The sequence below is a fragment of the Somniosus microcephalus genome, chromosome 11 (genome assembly GCF_052327205.1).
Source record: "Somniosus microcephalus isolate GS21.2 chromosome 11, FLI_Smic_1.0, whole genome shotgun sequence".
Taxonomy (NCBI): domain Eukaryota; kingdom Metazoa; phylum Chordata; class Chondrichthyes; order Squaliformes; family Somniosidae; genus Somniosus; species Somniosus microcephalus.
Genome location: NC_140997.1, coordinates 211,055,563 through 211,080,339, shown reverse-complemented (window position 1 = coordinate 211,080,339; position 24,777 = coordinate 211,055,563). Strand labels below are relative to the sequence as shown.

General features: G+C 40.2%; 1 protein-coding gene across 1 annotated transcript in view; it reads right to left on the bottom strand.

The window, feature by feature from the left end:
- Positions 1 to 23,558, bottom strand: part of atrip (ATR interacting protein) — a 50,341-nt gene extending 26,783 nt beyond the window's left edge. The window contains exons 1-9 of the mRNA XM_086000001.1: positions 23,341 to 23,558; positions 17,958 to 18,416; positions 14,072 to 14,154; positions 11,299 to 11,469; positions 10,694 to 10,812; positions 7,883 to 8,043; positions 6,121 to 6,228; positions 4,021 to 4,125; positions 449 to 575 (exon numbers count right to left, since the gene is read on the bottom strand). Of these exons, the coding sequence (XP_085856127.1) occupies positions 449 to 575; positions 4,021 to 4,125; positions 6,121 to 6,228; positions 7,883 to 8,043; positions 10,694 to 10,812; positions 11,299 to 11,469; positions 14,072 to 14,154; positions 17,958 to 18,416; positions 23,341 to 23,458 (1,451 nt within the window). The 5' untranslated portion in view covers positions 23,459 to 23,558. The remainder of the gene's footprint in view (positions 1 to 448; positions 576 to 4,020; positions 4,126 to 6,120; positions 6,229 to 7,882; positions 8,044 to 10,693; positions 10,813 to 11,298; positions 11,470 to 14,071; positions 14,155 to 17,957; positions 18,417 to 23,340) is intronic.
- Positions 23,559 to 24,777: the final 1,219 nt, after the last annotated feature.

The following is a 24,777-nucleotide window of genomic DNA, read 5'->3' as shown; positions in this document are numbered from 1 at the left end:
GGCGGAGCAGGCTCGAGGGGCCGATTGGCCTACTCCTGCTCCTATTTCTTATGTTATGTTCTTATGATCATATTGAATGGTGGAGCAGCCTACGGCCGACTCCTGCTCCTATTTTTCTATGTTTTTTTTCTATTCCATCCATAGAAGGAATATAGCAGATAAGCAACACAGCCTGTTTGCTATCAGTATTATGCTAGGAAATAGTGCAATTGTCTGGCAAAATAATCTGCTGAAACAGTATTGCAAGAACCTTTTTCCAATTTTAAGCAAATAAGGTCATTTATTTATTCGTCAAGATTTGCTTGCACTATTCACCAACACGAAAAATCTGTCAAAGACTTTCCATTTGTTTCAAAAGATGTAATTTTAGGGCTGTTTAGTTTTAGCAGCGGTTGATGTGGAACTTCATTTGTATTTACTTCTCTTACTTGTAACAAATCATACTTACATGCTAAAGCAACTATGTTGTTGGACCAAGCCAGAAAAAGCTTCAGAATTGCTGTTGAGGAGGTGGCTCAACCCCAAAGTCCCAGGACCAACTGGCTGGCTAAGCAGTATGGTCATCAGTACAGCACCTTAAGAAGCACAAATTCCACAATAAATAAAAAATCACATGTGTTCCTTGTTATGAATCTTATGATCCATGAAGAAAGACTCATGAAATAACACTGGACGGCCAGCTGGTGGCGCCGTCCAAGGAGTATAAATACTCGGGCGTGGGCCCAGCTTTCCCAGAACATTTTGTAAACAAGAACTAGTGAAAGATAACTAGACCTCCATGTTTTGAAACAAATTGATTAAAGGCTTGCTTTATACTCAAACCAAGTGTGTAGTGAGTTTTATTAAGTCATTCCTAATGTCAACAACTAATGCATAAGCAAAATGGAAGAAAACTATCAGTTAAAAAGTTAAGTAATTCCCATCTGCACATTCAGGAGATACACTCAAATTAGTCCCTTTCCATCATTTTATGTCTCTTCTTGCTACAAGACCTAATCCAATAACAAAGGTTACAAGGGTGGCCTTGTTTATATCCCAGTGTCCCTATTTGCTTATAGAAAGTTTGGAGCTATAGACCAGTCTGGATACCAACCCAGTCCTTTGGACTTGGCAGTATGTTGATTTTGGAGGTGCCCGAGGTGGAGGGAGTTAGAAATGACTGGATACAGACATTTCCTGGCTTACGATAGTAGTTGAGACCACCTAGTGAGGAACATAGAAAAATAGGAGTAGGCCATTCGGCACTTAGAGCCTGCTCCGCCATTCAATATGATCATGGCTGATCCTCTATCTCAATGCCATATTCCCGCTCTCTCCCCATACCCCTTGATGCCTTCTGTGTCTAGAAATCTATCTATCGCCTTCTTAAATATATTCAGTGACTTGGCCTCCACAGCCTTCTGTGGTAGAGAATTCCACAGGATCACCACCCTCTGAGTGAAGAAATTTCTCCTCATCTCAGTTCTAAATGTCCTACCCCATATCCTGAGTCTGTGACCCCTCGTTCTAGAACCCCCAGCCAGGGGAAACAGCCTCCCTGCATCCAGTCCGTCTAGCCCTGTCAGAATGTTATACGTTTCAATGAGATCCCCTCTCATTCTTCTAAACTCTAGTGAATACAGGCCTAATCGACCCAATCTCTCCTCATACGACAGTCCTGCCATCCCAGGAATCAGTCTGGTGAACCTTCGCTGCACTCCCTCTATGGCAAGTATATCCTTTCTTGGGTAAGGAGACCAAAACTGCACACAATACTCCAGGTGTGGTCTCACCAAGGCCCTGTATAACTGTAGTAAGACACCTTGCTCCTGTACTCAAATCCTCTTGCAATGAAGGCCAAAATACCATTTGCCTTCCTAACTGCTTGCTGCACCTGCATGTTTGCTTTCAGTGACTGGTGTACAAGGACACCCAGGTCCCTCTGTACATTAGCATTTCCCAATCTATCACCATTTAAATAATACTCTGCCTTTCTGTTTTTCCGACCGAAGTGGATAACTTCACATTTATCCATGTTATACTGCACCTGCCATGTATTTGCCCACTTACTCAACTTGTCTAAATCGCCTTGAAGCCTCTATGCATCCTCCTCAAAACTCTCAATCCCACCTAGTTTCGTGTCGTCAGCAAACTTGGAAATATTACATTTGGTTCCCTCATCCAAATCATTGATATATATTGTGAATAGCTGGGACCCAATAGCTGCGGTACCCCACTAGTCACCCCGCCTGCCACCCCAAAAAAGACCCATTTATTCCTACTCTCTATTTCCTGTCCATTAACCAATTTTCAATCCATGCCAGTATATTACCCCCAATCCCATGTGCTTTAATTTTGCACACTAGCCTCTTATGTGGGACTTTATCAAAGGCCTTCTGAAAATCCAAATATACCACATCCATTGGTTCTCCTTTATCTATTCTACCAGTTACATCCTCAAAAAACTCCAGTAGGTTTGTCAAACACGATTTCCCTTTCATAAATCCATGCTGACTTTGTCTAATCCGGTTTATATTTTCTAAGTGTCCGGTTATCACATCCTTTATCATGGACTCTAGCATTTTCCCTACTACCGATGTTAGGCTAACCGGTCTGTTGTTCTCTGTTTTCTCTCTCCCTCCTTTTTTAAATAGTGGGGTTACATTTGCCACCTTCCAATCTGCAGGAACTGTTCCATAATCTATAGAATTTTGGAAGATGGCAACCAATGCATCCACTATTTCCTTGGCTACCTCTTTTAGTACTCTGGGATGCAGATTATCAGGCCCTGGGGATTTATCAGCTTTCAGTCCCATTAATTTCTCCAGCACTATTTTTTTTACTAATACTAATTTCCTTTAATTCCTCTTTCTCACTAGACCCTTGGTTCCCTAGCATTTCTGGGAAGTTATTTGCATCCTCTTCCATGAAGACAGAACCAAAGTATTTGTTTAATTGCTCAGCCATTTCCTTGTTCCCCATTATAAATTCTCCCATTTCTGACTGTAAGGGACCTACATTTGTCTTCACTAATCTTTTTCTTTTTACATACTTGTAGAAGCTTTTACAATCTGCTTTTATGTTCCTTACAAGTTTACTCTCATACTCTATTTTTCCCCTCTTAATCAATCTCTTGGTCCTTTTTTGCTGAACTTTAAACTGCTCCCAATCCTCAAGCTTGCTACTTTTTCTGGCAACTCTATATGACTCCTCTTTGGATCTAATACTATCCTTAATTTCTTGTTAGCCATGGTTGGGCCGCTTTTCCTTTTGTGTTTTTGCGCCAGAAAGTAATGTATAACTGTTGCAATTCATGCATTTGTTCCTTAAACGTTAGCCATTGCCTATCCACCATCATGCTTTTTAATGAAGCTCCCCAATCTATCATAGCCAACTCACTCCTCATACCTTCGTAGTTTCCTTTGTTTAGATTTAGGACCCTAGCTTCAGATTGGACTTCTTCACTTTCCATCTTAATGAAGAATTTCATCATGTTATGGTCACTCTTCCCTAAAGGACCCCCCACAGCAAGATTATTAATTAACCCCTTCTCATTGCACAATACCCAATCTAGGATAGCCTGTTCCTTAGTTGGCTCCTCAACGCACTGGTCTAAAAACCATCTCGTACACACTCCAGGAATTCATCCTCCTCAGTATTATTGCTAATTTGGTTTGGCCTGTCTCTATGTAGATTAAAGTCACCCATGATTACTGTAATACCCTTGTTATATGCATCTCTAATTTCCTGTTTGATGCCATCCCCTACATTACCACTACTGTTTGGAGGCCTATGGACAACTCCCACAAATGTTTTCTGCCCTTTGGTGCTTCTTAGCTCCACCCAGACTGATTCTACATCTTGATTTTCTGAGCTAATATCCTTTCTCACTATTGCTCTGATTTCATCCTTTACTAACAACGCCACCCCACCTGGGTGAAAAAGCAAATGATTAAACTCAATTTACCTTTAAATATTAGGAAATATATTATTTAGTTGCAGACACCAAATATAGGTCTTGAAAATCTGAGGAAGTCTCACCTTCGACCGTTCCTCTGCACCTTCTAGTGGCCATCTGAAGATCAGCACTGGACCAGGTTGCTTGCTTCCTCTCACCTGTACAAATGGAATGTGGCACAGCGGAGCCTAAGGAGGGGCAAAAGAACACTTTCACTAAAACTGATAAAAACACTTCAGACCAAATAAGACAAAATGCACCTTAAACTATAATTTAAATTGTATCTGAATATGGGCGCAAGATCTCTGATATGCAAAAACGACACAAACCAAATAAAAACCCCAAATCTGGGGTAAATTTACATTTTTACTGCCCACAATCCTTCTTCCACCTCCTGAAAAATCCAAGCACTGTGGTGAAGCCACAAACAGAATACCTTTCTCCCATGTTGTTTTGGCTGTGCACATAAAATCCACAAGTACCATCAATTTAAAGCCTTAAGAACCAAGGATGGAACAAAGAAATTCAGCTCCTGATGAGAAGAGATGTTTGAGGGCATGGACACCAGGAAATGTAGGCCAAAATGAAGATTTCAGTGGACTCATCCAGTGAGGAAGTACCTGGCTAATTTTTAGGACATTCATACAATGGCAAGGTACAGATCAGTAAATCATTGACATGAATCTTGTCATTCATGGGAAATGACTTATGAAATAATACTGGGCGGCCTGCTGGTGGCGCTGTCCAGGGAGAGTATAAATACTCGGGCATGGGGCCAGCTTGTTCAGGACATTCGTAACAGGAACTAGTGAAGGACACAACTAGATCTCCATGTTGAAAAACAGTTGATTAAAGCCTTGTTTAATACTCAGACCAAGTGCCTAGTACAGGAAACTTTCGATTAACCGGCCACTAAATAACTGGAACGCTCTATCCACCGGCAAAATTCAGGAGTCGGTTAAGGTAACATTTTTTTACTTTTAGTTACTTTTTCTTTTTTTTTTTTTTTTTAATTGATTTGTTGCTGTGCAAGGGTGTAGCTGAAGCTGTTGCTAAGCTACAGAGACGCTTGCAACTTGTGCCGATTGTTTTGAAGCAAGCAACAGGGTTTGTTGCTTTATACGGAGCTCTGAGCTCCACATCTTTCACTATAGCATTCGGTTATCCGGAATTGTTGATGAACCGGCAACACGTCGGTCCCGTCCGTGCCGGATACCAGAAACTTTCCTGTAGTTTTCTTACATCACTCATCATGTAGGGAATTGTAAGTGTGGCTCATTATTTCACGTTAACATCCCCCTCCACTTTAGGAATTTTTCCCCCATTCCCCCCAAATCCCAGGCTACTCTAAGATGCCATCCATAGTGAGGTCCTCTGTATGCAAGTAGGTTTTTCAGAGCACCTGCTCACCTTCAGAAGGTCACAGAAAAATAAGATTCCAGAAATTGAATAGTCAACACACCACATATATGGACTTCCCGCAATCCCCAAAAAGGATTAACTTTACAATCCATGAAGGACAATTGCTGCTACTCAAGTAACTACAGGAACCTACCTAATGTGCGCGTTTTTAGAGGTTTCCTCGGTGACTAGTGGAGTAGCTCCAGTTCCCCAAGGGGTGGCAATGCCTCCACAGCTTCAGAAACCTAGAGTCCAAACAGTGATGACTGATGGCATCTAAGAATTCCATCCAACACATGGAGATTGAAGAAACTTGAACAGTGCAATAACATTACCTCAGTTATCTGCTCTCTGAATGCAGTGAGCAACTTTTAATTGCTAAGCATTTACATAAGGCTCCTTAAAAAAATCCTTTGCCTTGTAAATGATTCAGATGTGTAATTGCCCCAGTAATCAGAAGCTTTACTTAAATTTTGCCATGTTAAAAAAAGCATCACCCGAATCGGACTACAAAGAATATTCATTCTTCTCTACTGACTCCACTTTTCTCTTTATATGCAGGACAATGCTACAGTAGATAAACATAGACAAAGCAGGAAAAAAGGAAGAGATTGTAGATTAAATATCAAGGGCATATACCAGGTGGTACCAATGTTTTTAAAGCTATGGAAACTGCAGGACCAAACCCATGGTGAGCATAAACATTATCGACAGAAACATCGGTTAAGCAAGCAGGAGGCTCATATTCTGCTCAAATATATTCAACGTTCAAGAATGCTTACCTTCAGATTGTCTGTTGTGTGAGAATTTTCCCTGAATGGAACTAAGTGAGGGACTTTTTTTAGGCATTTCCTTCTTGGCACTGTGCAACTCTTTCAAATCTCTTGCATCTGTAAGTGCAAGAGTTAAAATTTGAACATTAATTAAGAGTTCCATAACATCGCCTGTCGCCGCCCCGGCCTCGTCCATGCCTTTTGTCACCTCTCGACCAAACTATTCCAATGCTCTACAGGCCGGCCTCCCATCCTACACCCTTACCCAAAACACTGCTGCCATATCCTAACCCGCACCCAAGTCCCAATCACCCATCACTTGTAGACCTACAATTGTTTCCGGTCCCCCTAAGCTCCACACACATTCTCATCCTAATGTTCAAATCCTTTACAGGCTCAACCCTCCAATTATCTCTGCCTCAATTATTCCATGCTCCAACAACTCAGATGTCCTATGCGACTTTTGTTGTGTTGTTGTATCCAGGCACTTGATGTTGATTACATCCAGGCACTTGATGTTGATTACAAACAGTCGGGGCCCCAGCAATAATGCCCGCTACACTTCACTTGTTGCATCTCCTCAGCCGGACATCAATTTCCTAAATAGTAGCCACTACTTCTCTTTCAGCCAAGTTTTTTCTAGGATAACCACTGTTTTAAGTTTATATAGCAGACTTTCATTCAGGATTTTATAGAAGACTTGCACAAAATAAGATGGAAACATTTAGCATTCCCAGTCAAATAAATGAGACAGCAATATTACGTAGCAGTGTACATCAGTGAATTGATTTAGCAGTATAGTCACTATAAGTATATAATATATATATGGCACGAATAGGGCAAGAAAATGAGGCAACATGAAACACCTGGTTATTTGGTTTATAAGATGGGAGATAGAGCAGACACACAGTTAATTCAATGTTATCTGTAAAACCCAGGGGACAGGGTGCAGCAATGGCATGCTATCCAATTATCCATACCTCCAGGCCTTCAACGCTGTGTTTAAAAGTCATATTCTTTTGCAGATGCCCAGAGTCAGGTACAAGGCAGACATGTCAGCTAGCCTATTACATCTGTCTCAGTACAAACAAACGTGATCGAAATAGGGTCAATATGCAAACCAGTGGGAACCCACAGCTGCAGCTCCCCATTCTGGAGCAGTTCCAAGACCACAGATCTAAAGCAAGCAGAAACAGCATTCTTCTGTTTCGGTTTTTGTAATGCAAGCTTTTTCTGAAGAATTTTCTTTTGTTTCTTTATACTTTGACAATGATTCTATTGTTTCCACCACTTTTGAGGATAGTTCTCATATATCAGTTGCTTGACATTCACATCCTGCCTGAACAAACTAACATTTTAGAATCAAACTTCTAAGTTGATCCTACGTGCAACTGGAATCAGTGACATTTATTTTTAGAAAATTTATAAAGCTGCTGAAAATGGATTTTGCTGCTCCAAACTGCATTCCAGCAATTCCTTTAGTTTAAAAACCTAAAAAGTCAAAAAGAAAGGAGCCGTATGTTTAAAGAGTTGTGCCCAGATAAAGCATGCTTTAAAAATTATAAGCATGACAATTATACTAGCTAGACTGTAGGTCATGAATGAAGCCTAAAAAAGTACAAATCAGTGTGCCAAGTGCTCTTTATGGAGAGATTTTATAACTTTATCTTAAACATTCATAAAATAATTTTGTATAAGTTTGTAATAATTACAGCCTAATGTTACATAACAATCCAACAAACACATATGTAAAGTGAGAAAACAGCATCACCTTCATCAGTTAAGAGCTGGTTAGCTGCAGGAGCAGAACAAACAGAAGGCACAGGAGACATCTCTGCAGCAAATGCCTTTTTATCAGGAAAATAATTCCTTGCAATCTGAGGGGAGGCATTGCTTTCAGGTTTTATGGATCCAGATGAACTTTTCCTAGGGCTAAAGAGACATGGTATTTGTTTTTTTATAGCTATGTTTGAGATATTAAGGCAAATATTAGAGATTAATGAATGAATGAATGAATAGAAATATTGCCAACAATTTGAACTTAGCACCTCAAGCCCCACTAATCCATTGAAGATTTATGGTACCACTTAATTTGAGCTATAAAAATGTAACACACGAAATTTTATTTAGAAGATACAATAAACATTTTCAGAAGACATTTGATAAACCTTTAAAAAGAAAATGAAGGCACATGCAATTAACAGCAAATTAGCTAGCTGAATTGAAAACTTGCTTGGCAATAAAATAGCGACGATTAAAAGGGAAAATCTTTGGCTGCAAGACAGTGAGGCACGTAGCTCACAGGTCTAATCAAGATCCCCTGCTGTTCTCATTTTTTTTTTGTAAACAATATGGAGCAAAGTGTTATTATAACTAGTCACTCTCTTGCGACATTGCACAAGAGGAATCAAGACAGTGTTGTCATCAGATGAAGCGGGGTTAAAAGTGGGTGGGGGAGGGAAGTTACATCAGGGTTCACAGACATAACTCAGTCCCCATTTTTAAGTCACACATTCAGCTCTTAGTTTTTATATCTGTAAGCAGATATAATATTTTTAATACGTTACACAGATTTGCAATAACACCAAGCTATAGCCAGGGCATAGTTTATAACAAAGATTGATATCACGCAAGAGGCCAACAAATAAGAGGGCATGGCTCTGACGTGGACAATAGCAATGTAGTGAGAACTGAAACAGGAAATGAAGGGGTAAAAATTTGGGTATTAGCCAAAAGTGGAAAGGGAAATATGATTTTTGTCCATTTACTAAAAGGCAGCATGAAATAATTAAGAGAAATCATGCTCTTCACCCCGAGAGTATCTGATTAGAAGTTAAATCAAGTTATTTTAACTTTGCATATATCACTGGCGAGGTTTATTTGGAATTTTGGGCACCCCATCTTCAAAAAGGACATTAATGCAGTGGATGGTTCACAGAAGAGTAACAAGGATGATTTCAGGATTTAGAACTCCAAGTTCTAAAAGGAGAGATTCACAGAATAAACTTGCTTTTATGAAGGACAAGATGATTGAACGGAGTCATGATCCAGGACTTTAAAATGCAGAGAGGCATAGACAATACAAATGGAAGCAGATTATTCATTTTGGACTGTGACTGTACAATTAAGGAACAAGTATGAAATTAATAAAGCCTCAACAAAATTAGAGATTATGAGCCCCCTGTCCCCTCAGAGTAGTGGATATGTGGAACAGACTCCTAGCAAAAGTAGCTATTGCTGTATTAATTAATCCTTTAAAAAAAAACACAAAAGTCTGGTTCGCAATGAGACTGGAGGTTATAAGAAAAAGCATAGATAGTGATGATCAATGACAACAACTCCCAAGAGAAAGACTATCCCCAGGCTGTTGTTGCATACCTCCTTGTGGCCAGGTCACATCAGTATGGTTAGAGGCCCAAAAGCACATCACCCACAAATGAGATTGGGGAGAAAAGAGGGGCAGAGAAGCAAAACACTCGCCAGTTCATACTCCCTTTATTCTAGTTTATAATATTCAAACACATAAAAGTTCACGATCAATTTGAATGAACTTCTAAAAATAAAACCTTGGCACATTTCATAAGAATTACCAGATAAATTCAGTATTCAAAGGTTTAAGCACACTTCAGCCACATGAATTTAACCTCCTTATGAGAAGAGCAGACACTTTAAAATAAAAAGGTCCCAAGTACTGTACTCCCAATTCTACAGGGATGCGCAAGCCAAAAACAGATCTGAGCAAAGAATTTGTGAGAACATTCAATCTATGAGCTTCCCAGGGTCCTTAGGAACTAAACAAATGCTATGGGGTGAGGCATTATGTTCGAGAATCTCAATTGCCATTTTGTTGCAGTGCACAATGTTTATTGTCTCATCCCAGGTAACAGAAACACAAAAAGGCAAGAATCAGAAAAGAGAATGAGTGAAATTGATTTTTACATTTAAAAAGAGAGAAATGTTTTATGGTGCTTGTCCTGGCCAAGCTGATGGGAGAGAACTGGAAACTTCCCCACAAGAAAGGAGGCAAATTGCCAGCCACTCATTATATGCCACTCACTTGTCTTTGGCTAGAACATGCATGTTCAACCCCCAATACAACAAAATGGACATGTTTCAGGCCCAGACAGAACAAGTGGTGCTTTTCTGATCTAAAACGACAGCTGTCTCATACAAATGGATTTCTTGAGCAAGGATCAAGGTTTCCAAACTCTACACAGATAATAAATGTTGTAGAATTTTTACTCCTTAACAATCAGATTTAAATAATATTTCTAAAACTATTTTTTTCTTGCTTTTGGAAAGAAAGCATTCTAATAGCCATTCTTACTGGACAAACCAGTCTGCAAAAATTGTATAATCCGGTTAACTGTCCATTTCAATCCCCATTGCTTTGCACAGAACAGGATGTGTGGATGTTATCTAAGCAAGTTTAGAGCATATATTATGGACAGCTAATTTCTTTATCGAGTAAGCAATAGAATTATAAATACTAGAGGGGGAAATTTAAAATCATACAAATTTGCTTATCAAATGCTGCTTGAACAGCCAAATTTAGAACACACACTTCGCTCCTCTCACATACCTGATTTTAGCAACACTCGGGATTGCAGACCTGGTCATTCTTTCACTGTTTTTGAGTTTTGTACGCAGCTCGTTCATCTCTGCTTCTTTAAACTGTAGTTCAGACTGCAGTGACTGTACCTTAAGTTCATAAAAGCACCAAGTGTTAACTAAAAATGTATTTTACTCGGACAGAAGAGTAAGCTGATAGTCAATGTGGAATGAATCAATTTAAAAGGAACACGTTGACATGGGTTTTTGACAAGAACTATTCATTGTTAACATTAAGTAGCAAAAAAAACATCTCTGGTGAGTTCGTTAATCTGAAGAAGGGACTACAGTTGTGCTGTTATTACTGGCTTCAGGGATTCCTGGGCAAGGGAATTAAAATTAAGCTGGGCTGGGGAGGAGGGGGGGAAAGGCACGAGTCCCATCCCAATTACTATCCAGTAACCTATCCTGGAGGTTGCATATGTTGATGTTAGGGTGAGAACAGCTTATGGCTCAACTGTGATGGTCTCCGTGGTCAAATAGTCTGCTGATATTCACCGTCTTGGTTCGCACATGAAAGATCATAAGTTTAAATAGGAACTGGTCTTTCTTGTTCTATGTTCTTATTGGTCGTACCTTTTTGGAGAGCTCCTTTTCTCTTTGGTTTTGTGCTTCTGTTTTCTCCTTCTCACCAAGTAGATACAGTCTTTTCTGCTGGTCAAACTCAGATTCCACACGCCGTAAAGAATCGCGCAAAATTTTGATTTCACCATTTTTAACCTGTAGTTCTTCTTTTACTTCATTAAACTGCATTAATAAAACTCAGTTTCAATGCATATAGAAAATCAGAGAGAACTAGCATGAATAAACTCTAACATTTAATATGTCACTTACAAGTATTCAGTATCTTCAGGATTCTAAATTTAGGATGTGAAACGTAACAAGTAGAATTTGCTACAAATTCAAAAGTTCACCAAGAGACTAAATATAGTATCTTAACTTACAAACACAGGTACATACATTAGTTTTGAATTCTGTAAAGTCTATTAATTTTTTGCATCCATATAATCTATTAAAAACCATAAAATGAGGCACTATCGTTTAACTTAACTTAAAATGAATGCAAGAAAGATTCGCATTTATATAGCGCCTTTCACGACCACCAGACGTCCCAAAGCACTTTACAGCCAATGAAGACTTTTTTTTTTTTTTTTTTTTTTGGAGTGCAGTCACTGTTTCAATGTAGGAAACGCGGCAGCCAATTTGCGCACAGCAAGCTCCCACAAGCAGCAATGTGATGACCAGATAATCCGTTCCGGTTATGTTGATTGGGGGAGAAATATTGGCCAGAACACCGGGGATAACTCCCCCGTTCTTCTTCGAAATAGTGCCATGGGATCTTTTACGACCACCTGAGAGCGCAGACAGGGCCTCAGTTTAACGTCTCCTCCGAAAGACGACTCCTCCAATAGTGCAGCACTCCCTAGATGTTTTTGTGCTCAAGTCTCTGGAGTGGGACTTCTCTGACTCAAAGGCGAGGGTGCTACCAACTGAGCCACTGGCCGACATTGAATGGAACCATTTTAACCAGGGATGACACAGAAAAGAACACAGTCTACTCAGGAACACTCATTACAAAAACAGTCACCTTGGAAGCTCTTGTACATCTCAAAAAGTGGTCAATTATACCTACATAGGCAGAAGTCAACAGCTCACCAGGCAGGGAAACTGGAATGTCTCTTTGGGGAAGGTACAGCAGAGTTCAATGGGGCAAACATATGGTTGAAAGAACAACATACAGACATTAAGAGTATATTGCAGGTCTAGCACGGCTTTAGTGGTGGAAATCGATCAGCACGCAGTACTTATATAACTGGGGAAATGCTGAGGTTGTGAATTCGAGTCAACTATTTTTTTAATAAAGTATTTGTGATGGCAATGCATTCATTCCCCAATAGAGGGTATACAAGTTTTTCCCTTCTCAACCTCAGTCACCAGGAAAGAGTTCAGACAAAGGTTTGATGCTTCCCTACACGTCTGAGGGGAAAATAAACAAGCATGCCAGTCAACTGGATCTCCCAGCAGATAGCTGAAGATTATATGGTCGCTTGCACGATACAGTCTGGAGGGCCAAACAAATAAATAAGCTAGGCATCAAAAAGAACACGAACAAAATTTTAGAAAGACTTAAGAGTACTGGCAATCTTAAGATTCACAGACAAAACAAGAGTTTTTAATTATATAAAATCAATTGTCAGCTGCATTAAATAGCCAAAATTTAAACTATTGCAAAGTTGCTGCACTTACAAGAAAATGAAAGAGACATGGTGTATCATTTTTGATCATACCCCTCTTAGTTTCAAAAGAAACATGTATTTGATAGAAAACAATTGGGTAATGGAATGGGCATCAGCAGGCACCTTGATTTAAAAAAAAAATCAGATTATACTAAAGTTCAAGAAAAAGCAAGATTCAAGTCCCATGAGCAACTGTGTAATGACTCATTGAATAGTTTTAAAGTTATTAAATTCAGAAACAAGACCTCCAAACATAATCTAGCATCAAAGCATATTTTACAATGTTTCTCTCAACATCCATAAAAAATTAGATACAGGCTTTTCTTTTTGGTGTCTCATCACTGAGAAAAATCCTTCCCGTTATTGGAAACCCAAGACCAACCAACTATTGCTTATTTTTTTCCAAATTATAAATGGTACATTAAAAGTTCTTTTGCTCTCTACCAAAATAAAGAAGTGCCTCCTGGGGGAAAACAGCACAAGTAAAGCTTTGTTAGTAACTAACAGCAAGTAAAGCTTTGTTAGTAACTAACAGCAAGTAAAGCTTTGTTAGTAACTAACAACCAAAAACCTTCTATAATTGTGCTTAGCTCACAGCAGGATACAATGTGCTTGAATACAATGACAGCACTATAAAGATGGGAAAGCCTCAGGCTGCAATGTGGAATGCTAATCCAGAGATAACAACGAATCCATGAAAGTGCACAAAGTTTCAAACAAATCTAAAAATTGCAAAACATCTGGACAGCCTGTCTGCAGACCATGTCAAATCTATTTGGCACAGCCTCAGGATCACAGAACTTACAACAACCACTAAATATTTGTAACATTCCAACACATTAGCTGTGCCACAAAGTAATACAGCATGGATGCTTTCAGTTACTAAATAGACTCAATCAATACAAATACAGCTCTGATACTAACAGATCGCAGGATGTACAATATGAATATAAACAGGAACTGCTCAAGTGCGAGCGGAAAGATCCTGACAAGAAGTCCATTAAGATAGGTGGTCAACAAGCAAATGGCATGCAAAGACTGGAAGTCAACAGTAGTAATTGTCAGCTTGGTTCAGTAGCATCCATTTTATTAGAAAAAAATATCTACAGCACCTGTTGTCTCAGCTTGTCGTGTTGTTCTTGAAGAACCTCAAATCCAAATGAATCGGTATCTTTACTTTGAATGAGACCATTCCCTGTGAAAGAAAAGGAACAGGAAATTCATGTGGTGGTTAAATTGGAATTTGTAAAGTCAAGGTGCTCACCCCCAACCCTGCATGGTGACAGAATAAGCCATATTCCAAGAGACACATCATAATATGAACAGATTTCTGACATTATTAATACATGATATATTGGGTTTAAAAATCTAAAGCCTCGGCAACACAAGCTATGTCAAAACAGGCTTCTGAGATGGGATGGTTTGATAACACAAGCTGTAAAAACCACACAGGCTTTTGAAATGGGAATTGATTGTTGATGCTAAAACAATGGCCCTATTGAAATAGCAGTTTGGCGCTTCCAGAAGGTCTGGAGTTTGGGAGAAACACAATGGAATGACCCAAGTAAAGTGTTAAAAACTAACACTTCAAACAGGAACACAGAATATTAAAAGAGGCATGTGCCTTTGAAAAGATGACATCAAGTAAAAGAAACACTTGCTGGTCAAATAGTTTTTATGTTAAGCTTGAAATATGGAGTCCCGAAGTCTGTTAATATAACCAACTACGATGGCTAGGAAAACAACCACCCTAGTTGAAGTATCTTTAATTTACATGTAGTAAAGGTGATACCAACAGAACACTTTGAAGATATGACTTCAATAGATGCACCAAGCAATCACATAGCTTTTGTATTGAACTTGGAACACCACGGAGTCACAACGTCTGCTAATAAACAGTTAAGCCAATATTAAGAATTGAATGGAAAACCTTCGATAAGAATGACATCAAAGTTACAACCGTTTTTTATGATAACTATTGAACACCTAAGGTAGAGACAGAAGTCTGAGAGTTGGCAGCTGAAATGGCAGTAAGAATAGAAAGAAGTCAACACAAAGAATGAATAAAGATAATTAGCTTACATCAGCAGAAAACTTCAAAGGATTTACTACTGCAAAATGGATATAAAAATAGACCTTTTCAAATGGAAAATCAGAAGTCGCTGGAAGGGCAAGCGTTTCTCAACTTCACAGGCACGCTCTAAGTTTTTAACTTTGAGTCTCAGATAATCAAGGTATTTGATTTTGGTGGATATTCTGGATTAAGAATAAGTGGAAGAGTGGTAATGTAACAAAGTTAAGATTTGAGAATAAGGATCTCTGAGAATAAGATTGTGTAAGCTAATTGTATTTTGAACTGTAAAAGTTGCGATTGAATCAACAGCTGTTAACTGTACGTTGGCTCTTAAATAAATCTATATATTTTTAGAATTGTCTCAAGTAGTATTTCTGTATCAATCTCGCAAACTCAATTTCTGTACACTCTTTTGTAAGGAGTTGCAGAATTCTGGGGGGTATTCCAGACCCTCATAATATCTGGAAGGTTACAGTCTAGTTAAACTTATTAAAAGTGCTATCTGGAGGACGGTAACATCTTCAGTCGTTCCTTTCCTTTAGGGAGAGATAGACTGAACCTTTAGACCCATTTAAGCATCTTATAGAATTCGGCTATCTCTAACTTTAGTTGAAGGTGAACGTCTGGGGAATACGCCTGATCTGGGGTAGCCCGAAAAAGGGCTAGGACTTGTAATTATCCCTTCAGCATAACCACACTATAACCTTTATATATTTTTCTGCTGTGTGTGAACAACACACACATATATAGTACTTTCCATCTCGCACTCCAGTCTCCTCCTGTCTTTCATACAACCCAAAAATGTGTCTCTTTCTCCATTTCTTTCTCAACCACAACTCTCCCCACCTCTCTAATCCCACATATTTGCACCGCTCCACGTTATTTTCCCATTGCGCTTTCCCACAATCTGCCAAAATTTTCTCTAGTTTGTCTCTTCCTCTTTTCCCTTTCCAACCCATGTAACTCCTTTAATTTTGTTTCTCTCTTCCCCCTCTTGAACACATTTCGAAGTTTACCCTTTCTCTCGCTCTCATACTTTGCCTGTAACTGTAAATCATTTCCTCTCCAACTCTTTCATTGTTACTATTTACCCCACATCCTCTAGATATGAACCCAGTATGCAGCACCTGTTCACCAAATCTTGCAACTTACACGTCTTTCTTTAACCCTCTGACCCAGTTTACTATATGACACCCACATCAATTGGCACCTGCCATATTGCAGCTGTAGGCTGTGACTGGTTGTATCGGTTTCAGAGAAGTGAATTGTGCCAGCGGGAGTTCCACATGCACACCAATGACCATGGCCACTGATTTGCAGTTTTCACACAAAATGGACAGAATCCTGCAATACAATCCACAGGTACTGGTAAAAATCATGAGAAGTAATGTACTTATTCAGTTCACCATAAAAAGAAAAGTGGCCCTAATTATAAATAGGCAAGTTGTGCAATGCAATTCCAAAAATATTGGTAAAATCCTGGAATCCCACATAATAAAAATGGAATTTGATTTATTTGGTCACCGTAGAACAGCAGCCCTGCCGATGACATCCAACTCTACTTCCCTAACATTGCCATTTACAAGACTGTTAGTATACGATCAGATTGCCAGGCCAACATCAAGACCGGGATGAGTTGAACATTGCTCAACAAACCTTAAGCCATCTCATTCAGTTTCCATCAGCAACTACATACCTGTGGTTCAGAATTCATCGTTCCCCTTCGCTGCTTGTTCAGGGTGTACCCAGTGGTGCACAATCTCAAACCTAAACTAATCTTTCTACTCCACATCCAATCTACCCTCGATTGCCTTCTTTCACCTGATTTCCTGACCTTTCACCTACTGCTGCTGAGACCCTGATCCATGCCTTCATCACCTCATTCATATGCCCCATTGAACTGATTTCAGGATCACCAATCTAGTTTTCAAATCCCTCCACTACCTTGCTTCACCCTATCTGGGAGACATCTCCGGCTATGCATCCTCCATTCTTCGAACTCTGAATTACTGCTTCTCCCCACAACACCATGGGTGGCCAATCTTTCAGCCAATAAACCGCTGCCTTTTGGAATTCTCTTTCCAAACCACAATGCCCAGTTACCTCTCTCCCTGCATTCAAAAAGCCTTTCTCTTAAAATATGGCTTTGGTCTCCTCCCTGCATGCTCTTTCATATCCTTTTGGTGTCCATTTCTCTTCCTTGTAAAGTGCTCCAAAATGTTTTTCTAGGAGGTGAGCTACATAAACATACATTGTCATGTCTCATCAGGACTCTATACAGGTGCGTGGAAAAAGTAGCACCACTTGAAAGGTTATTGGATTACATAGGATATTTAGCACAGAAACAGGCCATTCGGTCCAACCAGTCCATGCCAGCTTTTATGCTCCACTCAAGTTATTGCATGTTACTTATTTCATGATCAGAGAGAGCAACTTTAATTTTTTTTTTTTTTTTTTTAAAAACAGATTATAGTTTCCACTTAAATGAACTTATTTTATAAATTAACAGGAACAAGTTTATGCAGAGATTAGCTGGGCCATATGGATCATGAAGGTCCCAGGTTCAATCCCTGGTCCTTGCTAGGATTAGTTACCTCAGCTGGGATACCAATAGGGCCACAAAAGTTAGCCTCAGCACCTCTGAGTTAACAATGCGAAAATCAGACACTGGAGAATATGTGCGTGAATGTTGGATTTCGGCTATGATAGCAGCAGCCCCCACCCCCCATCAAATGGCTTTCCACGACAAACTGTGAAAGCTCACATGTAAATAATGCACAGTTGGAACTGGTGCCCAAGTAACTGTAACAGAGCAAGCAAGAGAGGAGAAAAACCAGAGGAAAAAATGTTTTTACAAACTTTTATCAACGATCAGCTTTAAATTCAATATTACAAATGCTAGAATTAAAAACCATTTACATTACCCTGAAGTTCCTTTACTGCGTTTTCATTGTTTAATCGTCCGGTGGTCAAAGCAGCAACTTCTGTATTTGCGTCATTTTTCAGCACTGATGATTCTCTGTTCTTCACATTGCTCACTGATGCTTTCACAGCATTGTTCACAGGCTTCACATCCTGAATGAAAACCTGCGAGGCTAGAATATCGAGTTCCTCCAAATCATCAGCAGTGAAGTCTTCATTATCTCCAAAAGGATCTTCATTTGCTCTTGTGCCTTTTGCTTGTTCTCCTTTGTGACGCTTGTTCGGTGGAAATCCTTCAGAGTCATGGCTTACGCTCTTCTTTCCTCGGTTTGATAACCCCGAAAAGGTTGAAACTGGATTTTCTGGCGCTAACTTTTCCACACTATAAATAATAGAGCTGTTTCGTTTCTTTGCCGAGTTCACAAAGAGAGAGTTTGAGGACATTGTTCCAACATTTAACCCTGCAAGACAGAACAGCCAATAGGTATCAAAACATTTATGAACAGTACTCATCCTCCAATTACCACTTTTCTTGTTTGTCAAAAGAAGACATCCTCATCCCACTCCACAGCAAAAAGCAGACATCTACAGAGAAGACTGTCCTAATCCACAAAATAGAACACATTCCTGACAAATATTACTCAATCCAGAAAAAGAATCAGTAATATTTGTACAACATGGGCAATTATAAGACGCTTAACAAGATTGTTACTAAACAAAATTGACACCGAGCCACATGGAGATATTAGAACATATGACCAAAAGCTTGGTCAAAGAGGTAGATTTTAAGGAGCACCTTAAAAGGAGGAAGCGGAGAGAAGGGTAGAGCGGCGTAGAGGTAAAGGGAGGGAAGTCCAGAGCTTAGGGACTTGGCAGCTGAAAGCACGGCCGCCAATGGTGGAGCGATTACAATCGGGGATGCGCAAGAGGGCAGAATTGGAAGAGCGCAGATATCTCGGAGGGTTGAAGGAGGTTATACAGATAGGGAGGCGCGAGGCCCTGCGTAAAATAGTTAAATCTAAACACCGTGCACATTTACTCTTCTAAACTTAAGCCCATGTCCTTGCATCTAAAGTTTGTGACAATCTTGAACATATCAGGGATTGAATTATCTATTCCCTTAGGAATCTTAAATACTTAAATAATGTCTCCCGAGCCTTCTCTAGCTACATCGGTATCTAACAAAACACAATGCACTTCAATGTTCCGTTCACTTGATCAATATTCACAACTTACCCAAGTCAAAAAAATATTTGTTACATAGAACACAGGTTCATGTCTTCAATTTTGCACTTGGCAGCTTCTTGATCTGTCGAGAGATACTGAGAAAAGGTTGGCTGCATCTTCCTACAGGAATGGGAGGAAGGAGGAGAAAGTTTTCACATACCTTCTAGGAGCTGGCTGCAGAGGAGTATTGGCAACAACCTGGAAACAAATTACCTGCACATTCTTTCAACTAAAATCTGGCGTGAGGTGCAAGGAAAACTAAAAAGGGGAAAGTGGGCTCCACGGATGGCTCAAGTGAACTTACCCAATGTGTCATACAGAACAGGAAGATCCCTACTCTGTGCTGAGCTTGCCGATCTCTGCAATGCAGCAGTTGGGATGCCACAATTGGCTTGTGCTCTTCAGATAGAGGGGGGAAATTAGCCATGGATCACACGTTAGATTGATTAACTTCCAGCAGGGTGGCTGGAGAAGAAACTCAAATTAAAGGCTCAATTGAGACCAGGATTCTAATTTTAAAGATTTTGATAATTTAACAATCATTCAAAAGTGTAACAATTTTAGCAAGTAAACAGTTGATATGATAAGCATACTTGCCCAAGATATAACTAAGCAAGGTGGAAAACAATTTAATAAAACAAATTACCACAATTAGTTTTGATGCAAGAAAAAACACTGCTTTAAATATGGAGGATCCATGATGCTGGAGACCATATTCCTCTCTCTCTCTTTGCAGTTTAATTATAAATTAAACAAGACATGGAACTTAGCAAAAACCATTTCAGAAAACTGTTGGTGCCAATAACCTTTTCAACTTGCTCATGCAATGCACATTATTTACCCTCAATATTTGAGAAGCTAACCCGAGCTCAATTTCAAAGCTTTTTCACACTACTTGTTACAACATCACAGTGTTTAAAAGGGGAAAACACTGTGTAGTTGTGAATTCACTGTCCTCATACCACTCAAAAGGGTCATGGCTAACAAGTCAGGAAGACAAAAAGGCAAAAATCTGCAGATCACAGAATCACAGAAACCCCACAGTGCAGATAGAGGCCATTTCGGCCCATCGAGCCTGCACCGACACATATCCCACCCGATCCCCGTAACCCTGGAGTATTTTGCATCTGTCTTTACCAAGGAAGATGTTGCTGCCATGGTCATAGTGAAAGAGGAGGCAGTTGAGATAAAAATTGATAAGAGGTGGTACTAGAAAGTAAATAAGTCACCAGGACCAGATGGGATGCATCCTAGGATGCGGAGGGAAGTAAAGGTGGAAACCATGGAGGTACTGACCATACTCTTCCAATTCTCCTTGGATATGGGGCTGGTGCCAGAGGACTGGAGAATTGCAAATGTTACACCCTTGTTCAAAAAAGGGTGTAAAGATAAACCCAGCAACTACAGGCTAGTCAGTTTAACCTCGGTAGTGGGGAAGCTTTTAGAAACGATAATCCGGGACAAAATTAACAGTCACTTGGACAAGTGTGGATTAATTAAGGAAAGCCAGCATAGATTTGTTAACGGCAAATTGTGTTTAACTAATTTGATTCAGTTTTTTGATGAGGTAACAGAGGGTTGAAGAGGGCAATGCAGTTGATGTGGTGTACATGCACTTCCAAAAGGCGTTTAAGAAAGTGCCACATAATAGGCTTGCCAGCAAAGTTGAAGTTCATGGAATAAAAGGGACAGTGGCAGCATCGATACGAAATAATAATAATAATAATAATAAAACTTTGTCATTGCACAAGTACATGAACAACGAAATGTGATCTTGCAAGCTCCCATGACTGGGAGAAGCAAAGCCACTGCGTCGGTGCGCGCCGCCATTCCATTTCCACCATTCCTCCTGTCCGACAATCTTCAGCCCACTGCCCGGGCCTGCTCACCAGCCGCTCCTCCCGTGGCTCCTTCCGTGACCTTCTCACCAACCGCCCCTCCTCGGGGCTCCTTCCGTGACCTTCTGCACCTGGTCTTCCCTGATGGTCACCCCTCCAGGTACTAACCAGGCCTGGCTCTGCTTAGCTTCCAAGCCTTGCCAGTGACCCTGTCCCTAGTCCCAGGAACAGGCTAAGTGGCAGGAAACAGAGTAGTGGTGAATGGTTGTTAATTGGACTGGAGGAAGGTACACAGTGGGGTTCCCCAGGGTTTGGTACTAGGACCACTGCTTTTCTTGATATATATTAATGATGACTTGGGCTTGGGTTTACAGGGCACAAATTCAAAATTTGCAGATGACACAAAACTTGGAAGAATAGTGAACAGTGAGGTGGATAGTGATAGACATCAAGAGGACATAGACAGGCTGGTGGAATGGGCGGGCACGTGGCAGATGAAATTTAACGCAGAAAAGTGCGAAGTGATACATTCTGGTAGGAAGAACGAGGAGAGGCAATATAAACTAAAGGGTACAATTCTAAAGGAGGTGCATGAACAGAGAGACCTGGGTGTATATGTGGACAAATCATTGAAGGTGGCAGGGCAGATTGAGAAAGCAGTTGAAAAAGCATATGGGATCTTGGGCGTCATAAACAGAGGCATAGAGTACAAAAGCAAGGAAGTTATGATCAACCTTTGAAAAACACTGGTTCGGCCTCAACTGGAGTATTGTGTCCAATCCCAGGCACCGCACTTTAGGAAGGATGTGAAGACCTTAGAGAAGGTGCAGAAAGATTTACAAGAATGGTTCATAGGATGAGGGACTTCAATTACGTGGATAGACTGGAGAAGCTGGGGTTGTTCTCCTTAGGTTGAGAGAATGTGATAGAGGTCTAGACAGGGTAGATAGAGAGAAACTGTTCTAATTGGCGGAAGGGTCGAGAACCATTAAAAACAGATTTAAGGTGATTGGCAGAAGAACCAAAGGCCACATGAGGAAAAACTTTTTTATGCAGCAAGTGGTTAAGATCTGGAATGCACTGCCTGAAAGGGTGGTGGAAGCAGGTCGTGGCTTTCAAAAGGGAAAGTAGCTGAAGGAAAAAAATTAGCAGGGCTACGGTGGGACGAGGGGGTGCGAGAGACGGGGGTGTGGAGAATGGGGGGTGGGGGAGGAGGGGGGGAATAAACAGGAAGGTCTATGATAGGATGGAAGGCAGGAGAGATTAAGAAACAAAAGGGATGATGGCGCAAGGCAAAAAGAGATGGTAATGGGATAAGTTAAGAAACAAAAGACTCTAGATGAAGTGTCTAGTATGCATAAACGATTTTAAAACACCATTATTGCAGTAAAGCATAAATTAGAACTGTGTAATTAAAATGACACTCAAACATTAAAGTGTAATAAAGATACATAAATATGGACGTGTTTTCTCAGGGATGTAACACGATATGATAAATTCACTACAGCAAAGGTAATTATATATTTTAAGAAGATGCCTTTAAATAAGTACCTGTCACTGCTAGATATGCATTGTACTATAGACCATGAATAGCCACAATTGCACAACAAACCGAACTGTGATCTCTTCAGTTTGTGGTTGTCTTCAGGGCTGTGAATGTCTCAAAGAGAGCATGGTATTAAGTTCAAAGAGCACACCTGTCCTATCCTATTACATTTACAACGCCTTAGCCAATAATGTAAACTTATGAATGTCAATGTAATCCTATTCAGCTTCCACAAACTGCAGTCAATGCATTCATTCAGAAGGAAAGATCAAAGGGTAGACTTTCTGAATCCATGCATGTGGCGGGATACCTAACATACAGTGAGTGTGTATCAGACAGTCATGGGCCCACTGCCGACCGATGATTTTTCATCTATTGAAATCATTGTATTTCATTGTATGCGAACTCAGAGATTCTACTCTCAAATACTAATGAAACAGTAACTGCAAAACTGATGACATAAATTACTGTCATATACAAGATCGGTACGTCTGGCGTGCGTTTTATCTGTACGCAATTTTTAGTTCTGTGTCACTTCAATAAAAAATAATTTTTTTAAAAGTCGAAAATTTGCAATGTACAGAGAAACAGGCTTTTGCAATCACACAAAAAAGAGATAGAAAGTCATTCTGTTTATAAAAACAAGTCAAGAAGTTGCGCGTCTGCCTTCAAACAGACTTTTCTTGTGCATATAACGCAACCCGTTCAGATAACCAACTGAACCCATCACCATGGGCAATTAAAAGTCCGCAAGGCTCTCATTCCAATACTCACGTACGGTTAAAATCCGAAAAGCCAGCTGCGAGCAACCATATTGTCCACATGAAGCAGCGCGCCCGAGCTGCAGCCTATCAACTCGCTGCTTGTTCCCGTAACCACCACACACGCACATCCCGCTTCCCGATTGGTGCGCCGTACACCTACGGTGTGTTCAAGGTTCCAACTGTATTTCGAACTTGCATTTTGAAGTATCAATAACATCGGCTAGAACAAAAAATGCATTTTGAAGTATCAATAACATTGGATAGAACACACATTACATAATCATAAAGAACGGTTACAGCACGGAAGAAGACCATTCGGCCCGTCGAGTCCGTGCCAACTCTCAGCTAGTCCCACTCCCCTGCCCTTTCCCCGTAGCCCTGCAAATTTTTTCCTTCAGATACTTATCCAGCTCACTCTTGAATGGTAAGATTGAGTCTGCTTCCACCACTCTTTCAGGCAGTGCATTCCAGATCTTAACGACTCGCTGTGTAAAAAAGTTTTCTATTACGTCGCCTTTGGTTCTTTTGCCAATCACCTTAAATCTGTGTCCTCTGGTTCTCGACCCTTCTGCCAATGGGATCAGTTTCTCTCTATCTACTCTGTCCAGACCCCTCATGATTTTGAACACCTCTACCAAATCTCCTCTCAACCTTCTCTGCTCCAAAGAGAACAACCCCGGTTTCGGCAGGCTATCAACGTAACTGAAGTCTCATTCCTGGAATCATTCTCGTAAATCTTTTCTGCACCTTCTCGAAGGCCTTCACATCCTTCCTAAAGTTGTACTCTATACCTCTATTTATAAAGCCCAGGATCCCGTAAGCCTTTTTAACTGCTTTCTCAACCTGCCCTGCCACTTTCAACGATTTGTGCACACATACCCCCAGGTCTCTTTGTTAATGCACCCACTTCAGGATTGTACCATTTAGTTTATATGTCCTCTCCTCGTTCTTTCTACCAAAATGTGTTACTTCACACTTTTCTGCGTTAAATTTCATTTGCCACTTGTCCACCCATTTCACCAGCCTTTCTATGTCTTCCTGAAGTCTATCACTCTCCTCTTCACTGTTCACTATACTTGCAAGTTTTGTGTCATCTGCAAATTTTGAAATTATGCCCTGTACACCCACGTCCAAGTCATTAATATATATATAAAAAAACAGTGGTCCTAGAACTGACCCCTGGGGAACACCACTCTGTACCTCCAGTCCGAAAAACAACCGTTCACCACTATGCTCTGTTTCCTGTCACTTAGCCAATTTCGTATCCATGCTGCCACTGTCCCTTTTATTCCATGGGCTCCAATGTAATATGATACTTTAAAAAAAATCTTTACTCCTCAAGTGAAATAGGCTTCCACAGCTATACTATTTGTTATAATTCTGAATGAAGTATTATGGTAGCTGCAATGGATTCCTCTGTACTAATCTGGATTCTCATTGTATAAAA